The following is a 19,406-nucleotide window of genomic DNA, read 5'->3' on the forward strand; positions in this document are numbered from 1 at the left end:
GACTGTTGCCACTGCTGATCACTGCCACTATTGCCATCATATCTCTAAATGCTAATTTTGGTAGATGAGGTTTACATTAAAATGGTTAAATCCAGTATCTTGCTTCTGGCTGTCACAAAATTGGTGCTCTTTCTTTTTCACTGTGACTGTCTGGCAACTTAAAAACCAGCACTGGAAAAGTGATTGTGAGAAATCATCTACCATTTGGAATGAGCCTCTGCAGGATCTCTGGCCTTCCAGAAATGGGAGCCCTTCTCTTTATGGATGGGGAAGTTTAAATTCAAACTCTTATATGACAATTTTATTTCCATTTTGTATCTTTTAGACTTTAAAACACTGCAGAAAGTGCTTGTGGGTAACACATTTATCACTCATAAATGTTCTGAAAGTCAAACTGTAGTAAACATGAATTGAACATTGAACATAACATTAAACATCAAGAAATATAACATTATGTATGTCTGGGCATATTGTGGATCTAAAATTCAAATTATTCCAAGCCACTTTTATAAAAGTAAATGGATCTAATGTAGGGCCGGAACAGACCAGCAGGAAGGGGCAGCTTCAAGCCACCCCAGCCAGATGCCTTGGGACTGCGGCAAACACATGCCACAGTCCCGAAGGGATCCTTCACAGCTGGTTCAAATAGGAGCTAAAAAGATCCACTCCTATTTGGGCCAGGTTTGGGCCACCTTAGGCAGTCCCAGTGGAACTTCTGGGTGTACTGGTGGTGTGCGGCATCAAAACAACGTGCTCCAAGAGTGTCTTGAAGCCGCCCCTGTGTGGTTGGCTGGGCAGCTTCAGGGCATCTTGGGGGCGTGCGACGTCTAAATGCCGTGCCCCCAAGCTGCCCAAAGCCAGATTTTGCAGCTGGTCTGTTTCAGTCCTTAGTGAACTGTTCCAGATTTTCAAATTATCCAGCTAAATGTGCTTAAAATACAAGAAAAATAACATTTTCTTTGATTTGCATGCTTTATTTACATATGTCTACAGAATTATATCTTCATAGAACACACCAGTATATTTTAATCCAAGCCAAATGACACCCATAATTTTTCCGTAGTCATTCTAGCCTATCATTTGCCAAGTTTAAAAACTGGTTAGGTACAATACTTAGGAATATAAACCACAAGGATAACTAACTTTAACATGTAGCATCTAGCAAATCTGATTTTCACAATTTTAGACAGACTTTCAAGAAGTCAGAGGCACAGTTACAAGAGACTAACTGTTCTTGTGCAATCTATGCTACCTTTAGCAAAAGAAAATGATACCTAAGAGAAAGCAATAAAGGATTGCATGGCATTTTTAATGCAGAGTTTATCCAAAATAGTTCTACAGCAAAAATGTTTTGCTTTGTCTTTGATCAGTCCAAAAGAAATTTAAGATGTTCATGAAAGAAAGGGAAAAAAAGGTTCTACTCCATTTGTTAATCTCTGCAGTTTGCTTTACAAATCAGATGTTACATACAAGTGATGGCATACGGCTTGTTTCCTTGCACAATTAATCTCCCCTAACATACTTACCTTGGGATGTCACTGAAGATAACATATTTTTCTCCCAAGCAAAAGGAACTTAAGAATGGTCAGTATTTAACAAATATTTGCTAGTAACACAAATTTTATGAAGCATTTTAAGCCATAAATTTACATTAGTCCAAAAAAAATTATTTACAATGATTTGTGGGTGAAGAAGAGTCATGGACGTTTCTGCAAGACTAAACCTGAAATAAAAGGTTTCCCAGTCTGATTTCAGTTTAATTGACTTATGGAAATGCATTTTAATTTTACATTCCCACTCCTTTGTAAAAAGTTTCAAAAACTCTAATGGATTGGTTCTTAATGCTTTATTGTACTTTGTTAACTACATTTTACCTGCTAACATTTTATCTAGGAAAGAACCAACTATCAAGAACCAAAAATTTAGGAAGCACAAACTAGAAACCTTAGAAGTTTTATGTCACCAGGAAAATATACATTCAGCATAACAGGATACAGTGAAGCTTTTTTCCCTTTCCTTTGCCAACTATCCAGAAAGTAATATAATGTAATTTATAGTGATTTATTTCCTCATTTGTGTGAAAAGGCATTTCTTCTCACCACTCTTAGCAGAAGAAGATGGCTATCCCTTTGAAGTATCTTCTGCTATTGCAACTCAGACATACTGGAACTATGAATAATTTCCAACTGTTTTTGCAGAGGTTACAAGGGAAAGAGAGCTAGACCTCTCTGTATTAACATCAATCATACCATCCCCTGAATGGTTTCGCAATGAGTAGAGGTAAAGTCTAAATGACAAATCAGGGACGCATGTAAGATATGAAGTTCCTGGACAAGACCTCAGACAGCCTTCACATTTTAAAGCCAGTCAAATCAGGAAGGGGGCAGAGGCACAAATTTTGCAAGAAAAACAAAACAAAAAATACTACTCACCTTTCAGGGGTCAATTTATGGCTTAAAATATTTCACTATTTTATTTCATGAATTAAAATAGCTGCAGTTTTCCATAAAACATGCACCTCTACTAGCAGGATTTAGCACTTCTGACCAAGTAAGACACCAACTTCTTTAAAATGTCTCATGCACCAGACTATGTTTTTTCCTGTGTTTTGAGTTTGAATATATTATTTCTTTTTAGAACTTGTACGGGATCCAGAATGAGATGATCCAGATGATGACCTGCGATTTCTGGAAGATAAAATGGGAGAAAGCATGCAAACAAATTAAGTTTGAATAGTTATGATTGTAACAGGTGATAAAAACGGAAGATAACAAAATAAAATGGGGCAGGATATGAACAATATAATTTTCTGGATTTAGTATCTGTTCTAACTGTATAAAACAGTCCATGTAAACTATAGAATTCTTAACTAAGGTAACTTTCATTGCAGTTCTAAAAGAAAATGTTTTTTAAAATTTCCATATCTGTAATACATATATATTAAAAATGATAACTGAAAGCATATGAAAGCAGTTTAGAGCTTGGCAGAATGAAAGCTACAAAAATAAAAGCTATGTTCAAACACACACAATACTAAAAACATTTAGCTTTTTTTCTAGTCCTCTCACAGTCAACATTGAAAGAACAACCATTGTTATTCTACAAAACCCAAACCTTTCAGGTGACCGTGATTTCGTTCGCCTTTTTTTGCGATCACCAGATGACGATCTAGATCGGCTTCTCTTTCTGTTTCTCTCAGGGGAAGATGACGAATGAGAGCTCGAGTAAGATCTTTTTCTTGGGGTTGAAGAACCCCTGACGGACCTGGAGCTGGATCTTTATTAAGAAATAAATCAGACTTAATTCTAGCATAAATAATGAGAATATAACAATCCATAATGCATATCAATTCCAAGTAAAACAGATGACAAAATGGGATCAGATCAGTGCGTACTTACTGCTGTGATAGTAAGGACATAGCATTTAACATCTTTCAGAGGAGTTTCTCAATATGGACTGAGGCCATGCCAATTCTCATTTTTACCAGGATGTACCACATACTACAGTAAACCTTATAGTGGCTTAAGCAATTGTGTGCTTCTTGACAACAGTAAATGAGAGATGTATCTTTTACATTTTTAGATATCAGGGGAATTAGGTTAAAATTGCTAGGGCAGATGTTTGAACAAAATATTAACTAAAGAAATTAGGAAGATCTGGGGGTAACAATTAACAAGATATTTGGAAATGTAAATTTCAGCAAATTTCCTCAGGATGAGGACCACTGGCAGGTCATGCTGTATTACAGCAAAAATGCTAAAGTTATTTCACACTGAGTGGTTAAATAACTGAAAATTAGGGTATTACTGAAAAACAAATATTGAACTAGGTAGATACTAGTCCAGATCAACAAAATAATTCATAGTGTTCTTATCAGTATACAATTTATTTTCCCATTTTCCAAAAAGGTAGGCGAACTGTGTCTGTGTAAGGCTGGGGCTTTAGTTCTATTTTCTTTTGTCAAAGCTGACAAAAAGAGTTCAGTTACATGAATTAATTAAATTTCAATTAAAACAGTAAAAGTCACAATTACAATGCATGTATGGGGCAGCAACCATTATTCTGCCCATGAAATGAATGTGACTTCGTAAGCCAATAGTCATATACAGTAATTTCCACAAACAAATGGAGTGTCAGTGTGAACTTTATTTTGCCTAACCAAGATCTGATTTATGAAAACCAAAAATCTCATAATGAATCTTTACTGATCATACACAAAATTATGCAGAAGTCAGTCCCACTGAGTACAATCTGTGTGTGTGTGTTTCAATTATATTGTTATGTTTCTGAGCTGTCTTGGGTTCCACATGAGGGAAAAGGCAACATATAAAGGTTATAAATAAACAGATACATTAAATAAATGCAACAGATCTTAATTTTGATTCTTAAAAGTGAACCAGATGGAAATGCTATTCTTCAAAATTCTGCAGAGAATATCATTACAATGGCAAATGTTTTAACCTGAGGTAGGGCATGATTATACAACTGTAACTTAAGAAGTGTTTTCCCAAAGGGCAGAAAATATCTCTATATTATACACTACCATTATATGAAGAACACATTGATGCTCTAAACTCCATAGCAGGTAAAGATGGTCACACCTTTAAATGTATAGTTGTTTGCTATATGCCATGAAATTTTTCTCTACTATGATTGGCCCGTTACAGACGGGCTCTTCCGGCGCCCCTGTCACATGCTAGGGGTTGGCCGAGGACCTAGCATCCACACCAGCCTCACCCCTAGCACGTGCGAGGGCGTGAAGATGGCGGTGCCCTATACACACGGGCGCCGCCATCTTTACGTGCTGGATGCATAGCACTCGTACATTGTGCACCGGATGTGATGCCACGAGTGTGCGAGTAGCGCCTTGCGGCGTCTCATCCGGGACGGAAGAAGAAGCACCATTTCTGCGCTTCTTCTTTGTTGCGTCCGGGAAACGCGCAGTTTGGATGCTGCGGTTCCCGGATGCAGCAACCAGCAGCGGCACGAGACTGCCCCTTCTAGGCGGTCTGTAACGTGCCATTGTCACTGACTGTCTCCTTCAGTGTACAGTTGCCCCCTCCTCATTTGCGTGGACTTCATATCCGCGACTCTTGCTTGCTTGCGAGGAGCAAATGGAGGGAATTGAAATGGGGTGCCCACCTGCAGCCGCTTGCAGGCATGCACCTTCATTCAAGCCTATAGGGCTTGAATATGTGCAAAATTCTGTTTTCACAGGGGAGCCCGAAACGGATTCCCTGTGGAAACGGAGGGCTGACTGTATATGGAAACATGCATTCAGACAAAACTCCAAGGAATTCTTGAAAATGGGATGCCTAGGCATACTTCTGCTATTTCCAGCTAGCTCCTCCATTACGATGGGCAAAAGTAGGTAAACTCCAAACAGAAATCCTAACTAACAGAAGTCCTATCAATTCATTTTTTTTTCTGCTAGGGGCAAAAGAAAATGAGAGCTGTACTGAACAGGAAAGGAAAAGAATCTTTAAATATAATAGCTCTGGACTGTGGCCAGCTATTCTAGCTACCTGTATATTTCTATCAATGTCATTAGATAACTCAAGGCTATAATCCTTGTTGCAACTTCGTTGCATCATTTTTCTAAGTTCTGGACATGAAGAGAGAAAAATATTACCCAGTTATAAAATTAAAAATACAGCATGCTAACCATTGTTCTGATTTATTTTGCATGAGTTGTGATGTTGTCTACAGCTTAGCTCCAAAGAGGCCATACAAAGGAGGATGTAACCAGAATTCCATCAAAGATTACAGTGTGCACATTATAGTTGCACCTAAGAGATCAAAGTGGGCAAAAACATCCCCTATGCCATTTTTGGAGAACCCGATAAAAAGAACTGGCAAACATCAAGCCTCCAGCAGCAGCAGTTCACCTTTTAATTTTATCACAGGGCCCCTGGCACAATTATACACCTTAAAAGATTTTTCAAAATTAGAACTGAGCTTCTGGCTACTTCCAGTTTTGTTTCCTTTGCACAGAGCCCTCATGCAGAACACAAACCCTGAAAGGTCTAGGACCTAGATCCACTGAATCTGCCCAGTTTGCCTCATGTTGAATTTTACAATTTTTTAATACTCTGAAGCAAGGGCCAATTAAAAAAAATTTTTACACTTACATATGTTTTCTATAATATTTTGTTTAATATTTCCTTTACTGCTGTTATTGCATTTAAGCACTTTATTTGTGAATATTAAATATTCAGAACAGAAAAGAGTAATTTCTGGTGGCCTTCTTGTCTCTCTGTGGCAAGCAGAGAGGCTGCTACCTCATTCACCTTGATTTCGACCCACGGGATCTAGAATGTTCTCTGGAAGTGGAATGAGATCTTGACCTTGAGCTGGAGGAGCTTCTTGACCTGAAACAACATGAAATATTTTTTTTTCTGGGTAAAAGACCAAACAAAAATAAAAAGAAATTTAATTTTTATAGCTCCACTCATAGTTGAAATCATAAGTAATTTTATCTGCTTTGCAGCACCACAAAAACTTGGACCCTGCACTTCAAAAAGTGAATTGGCAGGATCCAAATAGCTGCTTGATGAAATTATAAAAGTGGAATTTCACTTTTTTTTCCAGTCAATTATCTATTCGCTCCCTATCATGCCACAAGCTGGTGCTTAAAGATGTTTGAGGGCCAAAACACACTGCACAAATAATTCAGTTCGAGATCACTTTAACAGCCCTGGCTCAGGGCTAGGGAATCCTGGGAATTTCAGTTTATTGTGGCACCAGAGCTCTCCGACAGAGAAGGCTAAAGGTCTCACAAACCTACAGTTCCCATAATTCTTTAGTATTGATCTAGTGCAGTTAAAGCGGTCTAAAACTGGAATATTTCTGCAGTATGTTTTGGACCTCAGTTTCAAAAACCATTTGTGAAGTAACAAAGGGAAATCTATGCTCCTTTGACTTTCAACATTCTTTGGATTCTGGCCAATTAGGTTGAAATAAATTGAATATTAGAATTTCAATTATGTTGTCCTGTACATTATTTATCTTAAAATATTAATGACATACATACTAATTGAAATATTTTACTCTAAACATTAATTTAGTAAGACCTATTCATTTCAGAAGTAGGAAGCATATAATTTAAAACCTACACAAACCAGAAGCCAATTTCAGATGTTATCCTCTGTTCTTCAAAAGATATGTGCAAGGATATTGTGAAGTTAAGCTTTAAAGAGCTGTGATCTAATGAATATCTTTAAAACTCTCTTGTCCAAAAAGAATAAAGCTGTTTTACTTCCTTAATGAAAACTAAGCAGTCCAAGACATGTCTACTCTGATGTAATATTCAGAGTTCAGGATAAATATTACAGTCGCCCTTCTGTTTTCACAGACATTAGTCTGCATCCTTTACCCGTTCGTGGGGGACAAAATGGGGCACGCCACCATTCAAGTCAATCCCCCACGAAAACAGAGGGGCAAATGTATATTTAACTCTTTCCCCTTGGCACCCAGTTTCTGAACCTATTTTCAAATTTCATAGATTATAACTTCATAAAGATAAATATAATTTGACTACACTACACAGTCAAGAAAAGCATAACCTTACTTTAGAAAATAGTACTATGAGGGTTTTTTTTTTGCTACTGTCAATGTGATGTGACCTTAAATTTTGCAAGTACACACCAACATTTTATTACTCAAAGTTTTCCTATTTTCTGCTTTCCATGGAAGAGAAACAATACAACAACCTCTGAAAATATGTTTTTAAACAGACAGAAGTGGCTGTGATAGAAATGTGCAGAACAGGTGGACCAAGAAATCCTGGATACATGCAGAAGAAAGAGAGTCCTCTAGATTTTACATACTAATCCCAATTTTTAAACACCTTCCCACACCTTCAATATATAAGAACCCAACTAATTTCACTTCCCTTTTGGAAACATTTATATTTTGCATGGAATTATTGGTTATCTTATTCTGAAAACAACATTGTTACTATACAAAACAGCATCTATAGCCTAAAATCCAAATCAAGAGGTGCATCAAAACAGGTCATGTCTTACTCCAAAACTGAAATACATATAGGTAAATTTAACTGCTAATGACTTGTATCTAGATTTGTGCTTTCTTTGGCCAAAGAGGGATGTTGGAGATGATTTTTTTTTAATGTTTAATGTAGCCTCCCAACAAGCTCTTGTGGAGGACTGGGGATTCTATGCAACAATATGGGAAGTAGTGGATGGACTAGGAACAACTGCCTTCAACCCATTCCTCCAGCAGGAACCTCTTCTATATCTGAGTCCCTTGCAAGATGGAAAAAATCCAACTGTTCTCATCAGGATTTATCTGAATCCAACCATTTATGCAGAAATCTATTATGTTATGACTGCATAGCTCTTCAGACACCAGTTTAAATGATATGCTCTGGATTCTGAATGCTTGCAAAATTCTGAAAGCAAAAGAAATAAACCCTTTGTTGGCTGATGGTCTCCAATATAGTTTTACTTCAAAGGTATTCGCAAACCAGACAAAAACAACAGTTATGCTCATCAGTTTTGTTATGCATTCTTCATAAACAATACACAAAATAATCAGTGCAAAATTTAGTTGTACTAGGACTTTTGATGAATCAAAAATAAAATAAAAAGTGTGAAATATTAAGTGGATAAAGAATTTGATGAGCAAAAGACTGTATAACTGAGTTTGCTTAGAAACATAAATAAACTACAAGTTATCATCTAACTTCATCTTTTTATATTCCAACCACCTCCAAAATAAAGACAACCATTATGAAATAGATATGAAATGCTTTTCAGCAGAACTGAGGCCTTCAAACGTTTTGTTTTAGAACTTTACTTAACAAAGATGTCTTCTGAAGTGGTTAACCCTGTATGATCTATCAGGTAAAACCTAACTATAGGTAATTAAACCACTAACAAAATTTTAAAATCCCGAGCAAAACCTTTCACTTAACTACCATAGATTTGAAAATGTATCCTGATCACTAACACTTGTAATTTGTTTAACTGTGATCTATCTGGCCAACTGGTGTGGAAGATTTATTAGATTGACTCAAACTGCAAAAAAACCCTATAATAAAAAATCAATCACAAAAAAAGATGTAAATAAAGAAAGTTAGATACTGACATTTTGTCTGGCGTTACCCTTGACCTGTACCCGTTTACCTGGACCTAGACCTTGAGCTTGAATGGGAGGATGAGCGAGATGAAGATCGAGAATGAGAAGATCGAGACTTGGAACGACTACGCCTAGTTGTAGATTTCTTCTTCTTCTTGGAAGAATCTTCCTCCTCACTAGCATCAAGATTATATTTTGAGAGATCAGCATCATCTTCATCCTCATCCTGAAAAAAAAACCCACTCAAGCAATTATTTATGCTTACTAAGACATTTCATATACAGATATATGGTCTCAAGAGCTAACACAGATGATAAACAGTAGACAGTGGGCCCACCGTATCTTCAAAGGGTAATCTTGTATGTAGACACCCTGCACTATTTAAGGGTTTCAGTAAAAGTGTGGTGTTCAGGCTTCAGTAGCATGATAAGCCTTGTTTATTAAAAGGAGAGAATGAGTCAAGACCAGTTTTCTTCTCACCAGCTGGCTGGTACAGAGGAGTAGAGGGGTTGTAGTCATGATAACAGATAAGCCTGGCACCTGGTAAAAAGAAATCTGGTAATTGGCCTGGGCACGCTTCTCCTTCCTTGGGCCCAAACGTTACAGAATACATTACCTGATGTTTTCCTAGAAGCCTGTAGCAGAGAAACAAGCATATAAGATAGTAGAGAACAAAAGATTTTTGCCTTGCAGACAAGCTTGTAGCTGTGGATAGACAATTTGCGTGCTTCGCTATGGTGTGCAGCCCAGTAGAGACCGTGTGCTTGGTTTCTTTCCTTTTGACATGTTAAACATGTTTGAAGCTAAAGTGTGCATGTTTGTCTTGTCTTTCTTTTATTTTACTTGCATTTAGTTGCGTGTATGTATGCTCTCTGTTGTTCTTTCATTCTCCTTGCTTAAATAAAACAGGCTTTCTCAAGACCAGGACTGAGCGGTCATTTCGTCTGCCTCATATCTCTGAACCAACAACACACTTCAAGCAAGGGCTGTGCTGTGAGAGTTACAAAGTAAAACTAGTTTTTTTCTGTTATTTTGTTTGATGCCTCCAACCTGTGCTCAAAGACAAGCTGGATTTCTACTTTGATGACCAATATTAGTGGTTTTAACAACAAAAATAAAATATACATATTTAAAAATTATTCAATAAGGCAGTTACATGGAGTTAATGTTAAAGCATGTGTTTTACCTCATCCAATTTATATTTAGACAGATCTCCATCCTCATCCTCCTCTTCTTCCCCTTCAGATTCCTTATCTTCAACCTCCTTCAGGATAGATGCAGGACCAACAGGCTTCCCTCTGTACTTTTTCTTTTTACGACCAAACTAAGTAAAGATTCATTACATTCCATAAGAATCTTGTAAACATGTTATCAAAACAAAACAAATACAAATGCAGACACTAATTTAACTAAATATCTCACTTTAAGTTTATTATCTCTTCCCCTCTCCACACACTACTACTTCAGACAAAGGGAATGACAAACAAATTATTTAGTTTCAAGTAAAGATATACTATGTAAACCAACATATATCAAATGGAGTTAAAAAACTTCACAATCTAATCCAGGATCCAAAGCAGTGGTGCATATACATGGAAAACAATCACTTGAGTTACATAGGTTGTTTTTGATATATGATAAATCATGCTTTTAAGTTTAAAAATTGGTTGCTTTGGTGTAGCAAACTACTGCAAGTCAGAATAAACTATGTACCTGAGAATAGTTGTTTATGTGTGCAGAACTATTTCCTGGATCCTGATTCAAGTTCCAGCAAGTAGTTACAACATGTAAGAGTTAACATTTATCTTCCATCAATGGTTCTTAAGACTTTACTCCTTGTTCCCACATCCCTTACCACTGCTATACTAGTTGGGGTTTCTGTGAGTTAATGTCTAAAATCAGGCAGAGAACTAAAGATGAGAACCATTCTCCTCAGTATATACTACAAACATTATATGTTAGCATGCATTTTGGACTAAGAAGCTTCAGATAAATGAACATTTAACAATGTCATATTTATCATTTTCAATTTTGACAGGTGGCTTTAAAAACTCTTTGAAAACAAAGGCCTGAAATAGACAGGCAAAAAGCATTACCTTCAAGCCGATCCAGGGGTGTGCCATGCAGGTGACACATACCCCTGGGATTGGCCAAAAGCTGTGCTGAGGCCGGCAAACACAGAGCAAAGCTTGCTGCAAAAAGAGCGGGGGAAACCTGTTCCTTGCCAGCAGTCTGTCACTGTGTTATTGCACCAATCAGGGGGTAATCGGGGCTGCAACGGCCAGAGGCCACTCCAACCTGATGGTGTTTGACCCCAAAGTCAAACATTTCTATAGTTGTTTTCTGGCTGACACATTATACTGATTATACAACTACATCAAAAACATTGACTTATATTTATGCAGGGAAAAACTGGCCCTCAATTATTTATTTATCAGTACTTTTATAATTTACACAAAGAATATATTCTTGGTTCTGTAGGGTTTCTACCCATGAAACTGTGTTTTTGGCAAGATCATCTACAAAATAACTTGTTCCTAACTAGACTGACTGAATCTATTGAAATTACATTTATGTGCTGATTTAGTAAGTTCCTATTCATCTCCTGGATCCACTCTTGTTGTGACTACCAATAGATTTAAAACTGCCCAAGGTCCTCTGAAATTACCTATCTGTACAAGTTTTAAAACTAAGCCTTGTTGGTGAAGATATACATTTTAAACTCCTACAATTTTTGAGGATCATTTATTTCCTACAATTCTGTTTTCATAAATGTTGAGTATATACAAAAATTTGCTTTCATAAGCCATTTTCTTGCTTTTGTGCAAAATATTTTCATCTATACTCAGTTTTCCCATCAGAGCAGACCTGACAATTACCTTTTCATAAGGTACACACCACCTACCTCATCATATTCTCCATCTGACTCTTCACGTTCTATATACTCAACATTCTCTCTTTCATTGAAGCCTCCACCATATCCTGCAAAGAGAAGTTTCCAAAAATCTCAAGAGGCAGATTCAGATAATCTAATCTCACAATTTACTGAGCTGAATGTACCTAAGTAGTAGAGCAGGCCCACTGAATTAAAGTTAAGCATTCCAGTTACTAACTTAAGACCCATTTAGTTCAGTGAGTGTTGATTGCATCCACTAACTTTTTGCATTCATTACTAAAACGAAGAAGACGCCTAATTTTAAGTGACCAAACCTTACTAAGGTTTCTAATCAAATATGAAGATAAATTTAGGTCCAAAACACACTGCAGAAATTATCAGTTTGAGACTTTAACTGCCCAGACTCAATGCTAGAGAATTCTGGGAATTGCAGTTTTGTGAGACATTTAGCTTTCTCTGTCAGAGAGATCTGGTGCCATGATAAACTACAATCCCCATGACTAGCACTGAACCAGGACAGTTAAAGTAGTCTCAAACTGGATTATTTCTGCAGTGTATTTTGGACCACAGATACGGAAATTGTTTGTATGCTGATCTATTAGTTTAATGGCGTATGTGAGATAATTGCAACTTTCAAGATAAATTCAGAGCTTTAAACTCTCTAGTTATACAGGCAATAGGCTGCACCCAAACATCTGTGTGTGGAAGAAGGTGGGTAGAAGCTGATTTGTCCTTCTTCTCCACACTGTGTCCAAAAATCCCATGAAAAGATTCATATACGGGCTAGCTAATATAGCCAGTGATATCTGGAGGGTAGCACCTTGCCTTCAATAATCTAATATACAGTCTAGGTTATGTATGCCTTGTATATACAACTTACAAGACTTTCTTTGGACTGAAAAGCAGTAGTCTCCTACATGAAGAGAGATGTCTGAAAAACCTTCTAATTTCTACACTAGGCTCTGTATTTTAACCAACAAATGCTACCCAGTTATTCAAGGGCTTTTTAAAAAAAAGCTTCTAGTTTCATTGTCAATTCTAGATGCCTCATTAACAAACCACTATTGCCAGAATATGAGTTCCTCAGAAAACTGACTCATGACAACAACAACCAAGATTTGTTCAGCAAAAGTGAACAAAGAGAAATGGGCCGAACTTTTAGTCTCCTTGTCAAAAAACCCCCAAACTCCAACTGAGAACTTCTACATGACTTTATTGGTAAAACAGCTCATATGACAGGGAAATAAGATTTTGAGTACTGTACTTTTTGAAACCTGTTTTTAAATAATTTAAAACATTACCTGTTCTTTCCTCCAGTTTGGCATATTTTGGAGTGTTGCACATATTGCACTCTGATCTCCTGGCCCAATTAACATTACCACATCTTTAGGAAGAAAAAAAATGTAGACAGTGAAACACAACAAAATTATACTGGCTCAGAAATTTAAAACTGAAAATGTTAAATAATAAATAAAAAACCCCACAGTGTTTAAGATCAATGTTTAGCTGCTAGAATAACAGTTAATCAACATTACGCAAAGAGAACAGTGAGCAGTTTTTAATTTGTTTCCAACCTCCCCATATATGTAATTGACGTCAGTGGTGTATTTTTAATACAGTATTAGCTATGTTGGTACAAATTTGTTTTGTGCATAGAGTTTGACATCATTCTCTTTAGTCTCCCTGCAGTTTTGAATGGATGATAATCAACTCATCAGTAAATTCTACATGAATTTTACAAAAACAACAGTGCAAATTAATGCTATGTGTTCAAACATTTGAGGTTTTGTCCCAATATAGTCATATTGTATATAGTCAGTAATATAGTCATGTTTTTATTGCCAGCTATATGAAAGCTTTAATTAAAAAAATATCATATGAACTGCAAACTATTTTTACAAATGAAAGATCTATGAACCTAAAACAAAACTGAGAAATATATTCTTTTCAACTAACGAATTTCTAGTTGGATGACTAATATTTTGTTCCTAACTACAAGGAGCAATTTTGTGCAATAAATGACAATAATAAAATATGTGTCAAACCAACCAACAAAGGTATGTGATGTAACAGCAAATCAACTAAAACTTACAGGCCTTGCTACTATGGTAGAAGCATAAAAATATGGTTGCAATCCTGTATACATTTACCTGGCAATAAGTCCCTCCTATCACAATGGGTCAATTGTTAGTCCAAGCTAAAGCAGGCCCATTAATCAGTATTAACTTGTTAGTGATCACTTATGATTCAAGGAAATGTACCCTACTTGGAACTAACAACTGGATTTTGTTCATGTTCTGAGTCAACATGCAAACTGAATGATCTATGGGAGACAAACATTTAAATAACAGATAACTTAAGGGTCAGCTGAAAGGATTGTATGATATAAGGCCTCAAAGAAAATAAAAATTAACTGGAACATCGGGATCAACTCACGTTTTGCACTGCCAGTCATTAGCACTGAAGAGACCTCGGCTCTTTTCAGCAAGTGTCTTCCCTATTTCAGTTCCTCCAGCTTTCATCATTTTGGCCTCTGTGGTTTTTTCTGAAGCAATTTACAATACGTTTTAAAAACTGTTTATCAAGTTTACATTTCCAACTCCTCTTCCCCTCAGAAGGAATCTAGTTTGGATACGCACCTCGGCCACACCTGTTGCAGCTAGTTCTTCTAGCAAAGTTAACATTTCCACACCTATAAACAAAGCAAACATGACTTGATGAACAATATTTCTATTACAACTTCATCCTAAGCATTTTAATTCAGACTTCTAAATGCAAATCTAGATGCATTTCCAGGATATAATCGTCTCTGGCAATTGGTTACAATTTTCTGGAAAAGGAAAGAACACTGGAAACAAGTCACTGGAAACAGCAAAACTGCCCCGGATCTATATGCCCATAATCTTTAGATTTAGAACCATTATGGAAATAGGAATCAGACTACTGTGAAAAAGGCATCTTAACATTTGATTTGCTTCTAAACAAAACATTCCTGTAACCTTCTTCTCAAAGCCCTTTCATATTAAAGGAAAAACATCCATCATGACATGCCAGTCGTAGGCATGCTTTCTTGAGGGCAGCCCCCCTGGATTCAATGGAACTTGCTTCCAAGGAACACTGAAAAAAATGAACCTCATTTTTTTTTGTTTTTAAAAGCTGCTGGTATTGTAACAAGCCTAAACGTAGTATGGCAAACTAGTGAGAATAATTTGTGAGTCCCTCAGATTAAGTTTGTAGTAATGAATAATATTACTTAATGACATCAGTGAATTGGACCATTGCCCACTTCAGCAAGTACTCTTCAATAGAATTCTGTCAAACACCTGTGGAAAAATTGCAGGCAGGACATGATGGAGCTGACCTTTTCTTGCTTTTCCTTGGCAGTGAGTATTTACAACAGTGGTTCTCAAACACTGGCCCTCCAGTTTTGGACTTCAACTCCCAGGAGCCCCAGACAGCTTGCTCAGCAGTCAAGAATTCTGGGAACTGATTTAGAGATATACTCCATATGAATAGAGAGGTTTGCCTTAGGGTTGCGGTAAGTCAGAAATGATTTCAGGCCAGGCAATACACAGAGTGAGATTCTGTTTACATATCATTTTAATAATGATTGATAGCTGTCTTTCCCTTGCCAGGCAAAGACCTTTTATTCCAGCAGGCTTTTAAAATGGGCTGTTTCTTTATTTGAAACTGAACGATCTTAACAGCTTTTTATCTTTTAATGGTATTTTATCTTTTAAGTGTAGTTTTCAATCATTTTAATACTATCAAAAAGTTTAATCTTATTTTATATTCTATTTATTTATTTATTTTTGTATGCTTTTAGCTGTGTCGTGTTTCTAAACTGTAAGCTACCGAAAGGCAGGATATAAATAATGATAATAATTCAGATTTATTTACAATATAGATTTGATAAATTAGCAGCTTCTGGATTTGCAGACGTGTGGTTTGGTTATTATTTGTCCATAAGAGATATGACCAGGTAGTTAATCTAAAAAGATTGGGAAAGGAAAAATGGTACAATTTATTTACCAGTTTCTCTTTCTGTTTTGTACTAGGATTGGTTTACCTAAATATAATGACTTAGGCTGATATCTGTTAATTTGGGAAGCTAATTGTTGATGGATTAATGTCTTTTTTTATGTGTTTTCCCCCCCTGTGTAATTGTGAAGTTAGTTTGGAATATGAAATATTTTGTTGGGTGTTATGTATTATATGTAATATAATTAAATAAAAATATCTGTTTAAAAATATACCTGTAGGAATCTCAACACACAAGAACAGCCCAGGAAAAAAGAGACCAGGGCCAACAGTCAAACGCTTGTCCTTTTTTCACACGTGTCTTTCCTGAAAAACCCACAATCAGATTAGGGAGAAACTGCTGCTGTTAACAACCCTTGAATCTACTCCAACTCATGGTGACCTTGTGGATGAGACATCCCCAAGAGTCCCTCTTCTCCACTGCTCTGCTTGGGTCTTGTAGATTCAGGCCGGTGACTTCTCTGAATCCAACCATCCTCCATGTGTACTGCCTTCTACCTTCCCCAGCATCATTGCCTTTTCCAGGGATTCATGCCTCCTCATGATGTGGCCAATATGATCACGATCTATACATACCTAGGATTTTAATATTCTGAGTTGTATGTTTTTTAGATAATTGATATTGGACTGTAACTTGTATTAATGTTTGTGAAATTGCCTTAATGTCCCTTTTTATTTTATTGTACCTATTTTATATGCTGTACACTGCTTTGATCACAGGAAAAGCGGTCTATAAACAAACTATTTATTTATTTATTTATTTATTTATTTATTATTTTTAATATGTGTCAGCCTGGCTCCCAGGGAGATTTCAGGCTTGATCTGTTCACGCACAAATGTGTTTGCCTCCCTTGCTGTCCACGGTCTCCTCTGCACTCTTCTCCAGCGCCGCGTCTCAAATGAATTATTCCTTTACTATCCGCCTTCTTGACTGTCCAGCTCTCACATCCAGACATGGCAGCAGGGAATGCAATGGTTTGGACATTTCTTCCTCTAGGGCTTAGTTGTTACACGTCAAGATCTTTCCTAGCTCTTTCACAGCTGCCCTTCCCATTCCTAGCCTTCTTCCCATCTCTTGATTGCAGTCTCCATTCTGATGAATGTTTGACCAATCGTATGAACTGACTACTTCATTTTCCTAGTTATCTAGGGTGAATCCTCCTAGATCTTATTATTGTTTCCTTGATGTTCCACATTAAGCCTACTTTCCTCCTTGGCCCTTCTTCGGCAATTGCTCCAAGTCTTTGTTGGTTTCCGCCAGCAGTGTTGCATTGGTTGCGTATCTGAGGCTGTTAATGTTGTTGCCTGGGATCTTTACTGCTCCTTCCTCTGGAGCCTCAGCCTGCTCTTGGATGACATTTCCTGCATATGAGTTGAATAGATAAGGCGGCTGCCTGACTCTTTGCCAATTGGGAGCCATTGGCTGACCTTGGGAAAGTCACACTCTCTCGGCCTCGGAGGAAGGCAATGGCAAACTCCCTCTGATATAAAAAGGCAACTCCACTGGAGAAACAGCTCGGTTTGGCACCGCTTTAACTCTTTGTCTGGCTGAAGGCTATGGAATTCTGGGAGTTGGAGTTTGTTGTGGGCCCAAAGGATTCCATAGCCTTCAGCCAAAGAGTTAAAGCGGTGCCAAACCGGGTTAATTCTCCATTGTGGACAAATGGCGGGATTGAGTTAATAAACGTAATTAACAAAAAGGAGGAAGAAAAAGCTCTCCCGCCCAGAAAGAACAGCCGCGGAGGAGGAGGAGGAGGAGGAGGACGAGCCCTTAACCGGAGCCCCTCTCCCGCCTCCCTTCCCAGCCAAGGCCTCACTTCTTGTCCGGACAGATCCAGTCTCCGTCGCTGACGCGGAAATTCTTGGTCGCCATTTTGAAAGCAGGGGAAAAAACGGCCCCGACGCGCGCCTCTCTTTCCTCCTCGCCTCGCTCTCCAAACGGCGGCCGCGGCGAACAAGGACCCCGGGGGGGTCCTTCGTGTTTAAAAGTCTGTCCTTTCCACCGCCTGGTTTTTGGACGCGCTTCCCCACCTCTTTTCCTTGCGCTTAGTCTGTCGTCGTTTCGGACTCCTGCGGCGGCCAAACCGTTGGTGAAAAATGAGAGGAGAAAAGGCCGCGAAGGCTATAACATTAAACCGTCAGGCAGTTTGTTAGACGGCTATAAAACGTCCGCGGCGAGGAGACTAGAGCGACCTCTAGCGTCGGGAGGACCATAAGGCAGCATTCGCAATCACAAGAGCTCATTCCTTGTAGTGGGATGTGGAGAGACTAGAGCAAGCATTGATAGGAAATGGGGACTGCAGCCAGAAGAAGATTAACAAAGGGGAGGGTGGCTATGAAAGAACTAGGAAGGGTTTCTGAAGTGCAAAGATACTTTGGAAGTATGCTATTTAAATGACACATGCCTCTTAAGAGGCCAGAAGCCGCACCAAAGCTGCGCTGCAGTCCATAGGACTGGAGCATGGCTTTGGCATGGCTCCTGGCCTCTTGGGATGCATGCATCATTTAAACAGCATGTTTCTAAAGTGACACGAAGCAGCTTTATTTTGGCCTGTCTGTTTGGGCCCAATGATCTTGCTGCTCTTGTCTGCCTTCAAGACATTTCCAACTAATGGAGACCTAAGATGAACTTATCATGGCTTTTTCTTTGCCAAGCTTGTTCAAGGTGACCAGATGTCATAACTGCAAAGGAGGACAAGGCACCACAAAATGCAGGACGTTCACGAAAAATGTGGGGCATTACAAAATAAAGGCTAAAAATGCTAAAATAAACAAATGCATGCTCCTTAGTCATGCTCAAAATGGAGGACATTTTGGAATTCCTCCTGGACAGAAGGTGGAAACATAGGACATGTCCTGGAAAACGAGGATGTCTGGACCACCTGGGCTTGCTCTGTGATGGTTTGCCATTGCCTTCCTCTGAGGCCGAGAGTTTGACTTCTCCAAGGTCATCTAGTGGGCTTGCATGGACAACTGGGGTTCAAATCCTGGTTTCCCAGAGTCTTAGTCCAACAACCAGACCGTTACATCACTGGCTCAATTATGTTGCCATCTCCTTCAATAAAAAGAGACTAGCAGAGTAGGAAATGTGTGACCTTCTGCATGTTGTTGGACTGCAACCTCCATTAGTCCTAAGGAGCATAGCCAATGGTGAGGGATGATGGGAGCTGATGTTCAACAACATCTGAAGGGGCCCATCTCCCCTGTTCCTGATAAAAACAGCAGAACAATCAAAGCACCATATTGCAAAGTTTGATGCTTCCATTACGTGATCCATATTTCCTCACAATTCAACTTGGTCATGCTTTAAATTATCAATTCATTTGGATAATTTTGATTCATTTTGATAATCATCGAATTAGCCAAT

At 38.0% G+C, this 19,406-nt stretch overlaps 1 protein-coding gene across 1 annotated transcript; it reads right to left on the reverse strand.

The window, feature by feature from the left end:
* Positions 1-953: 953 nt before the first annotated feature.
* On the reverse strand, positions 954-18,106 carry ZRANB2 (zinc finger RANBP2-type containing 2). The gene is made up of 10 exons (XM_089515439.1): positions 17,857-18,106; positions 14,638-14,690; positions 14,435-14,543; positions 13,300-13,382; positions 12,008-12,084; positions 10,289-10,426; positions 9,150-9,328; positions 6,291-6,371; positions 3,115-3,276; positions 954-2,687 (listed from the first exon to the last, which is right to left on the reverse strand). The coding sequence occupies exons 1-10, from the start codon at positions 17,910-17,912 to the stop codon at positions 2,624-2,626; spliced, it is 1,002 nt and encodes a 333-aa protein (XP_089371565.1). The 5' UTR covers positions 17,913-18,106; the 3' UTR covers positions 954-2,623.
* Positions 18,107-19,406: the final 1,300 nt, after the last annotated feature.

Source organism: Sceloporus occidentalis, unplaced genomic scaffold (assembly GCF_023333645.1).
Source record: "Sceloporus occidentalis isolate IW3139 unplaced genomic scaffold, rSceOcc1.0.p SCAF_3, whole genome shotgun sequence".
Classification (NCBI taxonomy): Eukaryota; Metazoa; Chordata; class Lepidosauria; order Squamata; family Phrynosomatidae; genus Sceloporus; species Sceloporus occidentalis.

Excerpts from the sequence above, each read along its gene's own strand:
- ZRANB2 (XM_089515439.1), bottom strand. The coding sequence starts at position 17,912 with ATGGCGACCAAGAATTTCCGCGTCAGCGACGGAGACTGGATCTGTCCG. Across the intron at positions 13,383-14,434 it reads AATGACTGGCAGTGCAAAAC|ATGTGGTAATGTTAATTGGG; the intron begins GTGAGTTGATCC and ends TTCTTCCTAAAG. Across the intron at positions 3,277-6,290 it reads TCCCGTGGGTCGAAATCAAG|ATCCAGCTCCAGGTCCGTCA; the intron begins GTGAATGAGGTA and ends TTCTTAATAAAG.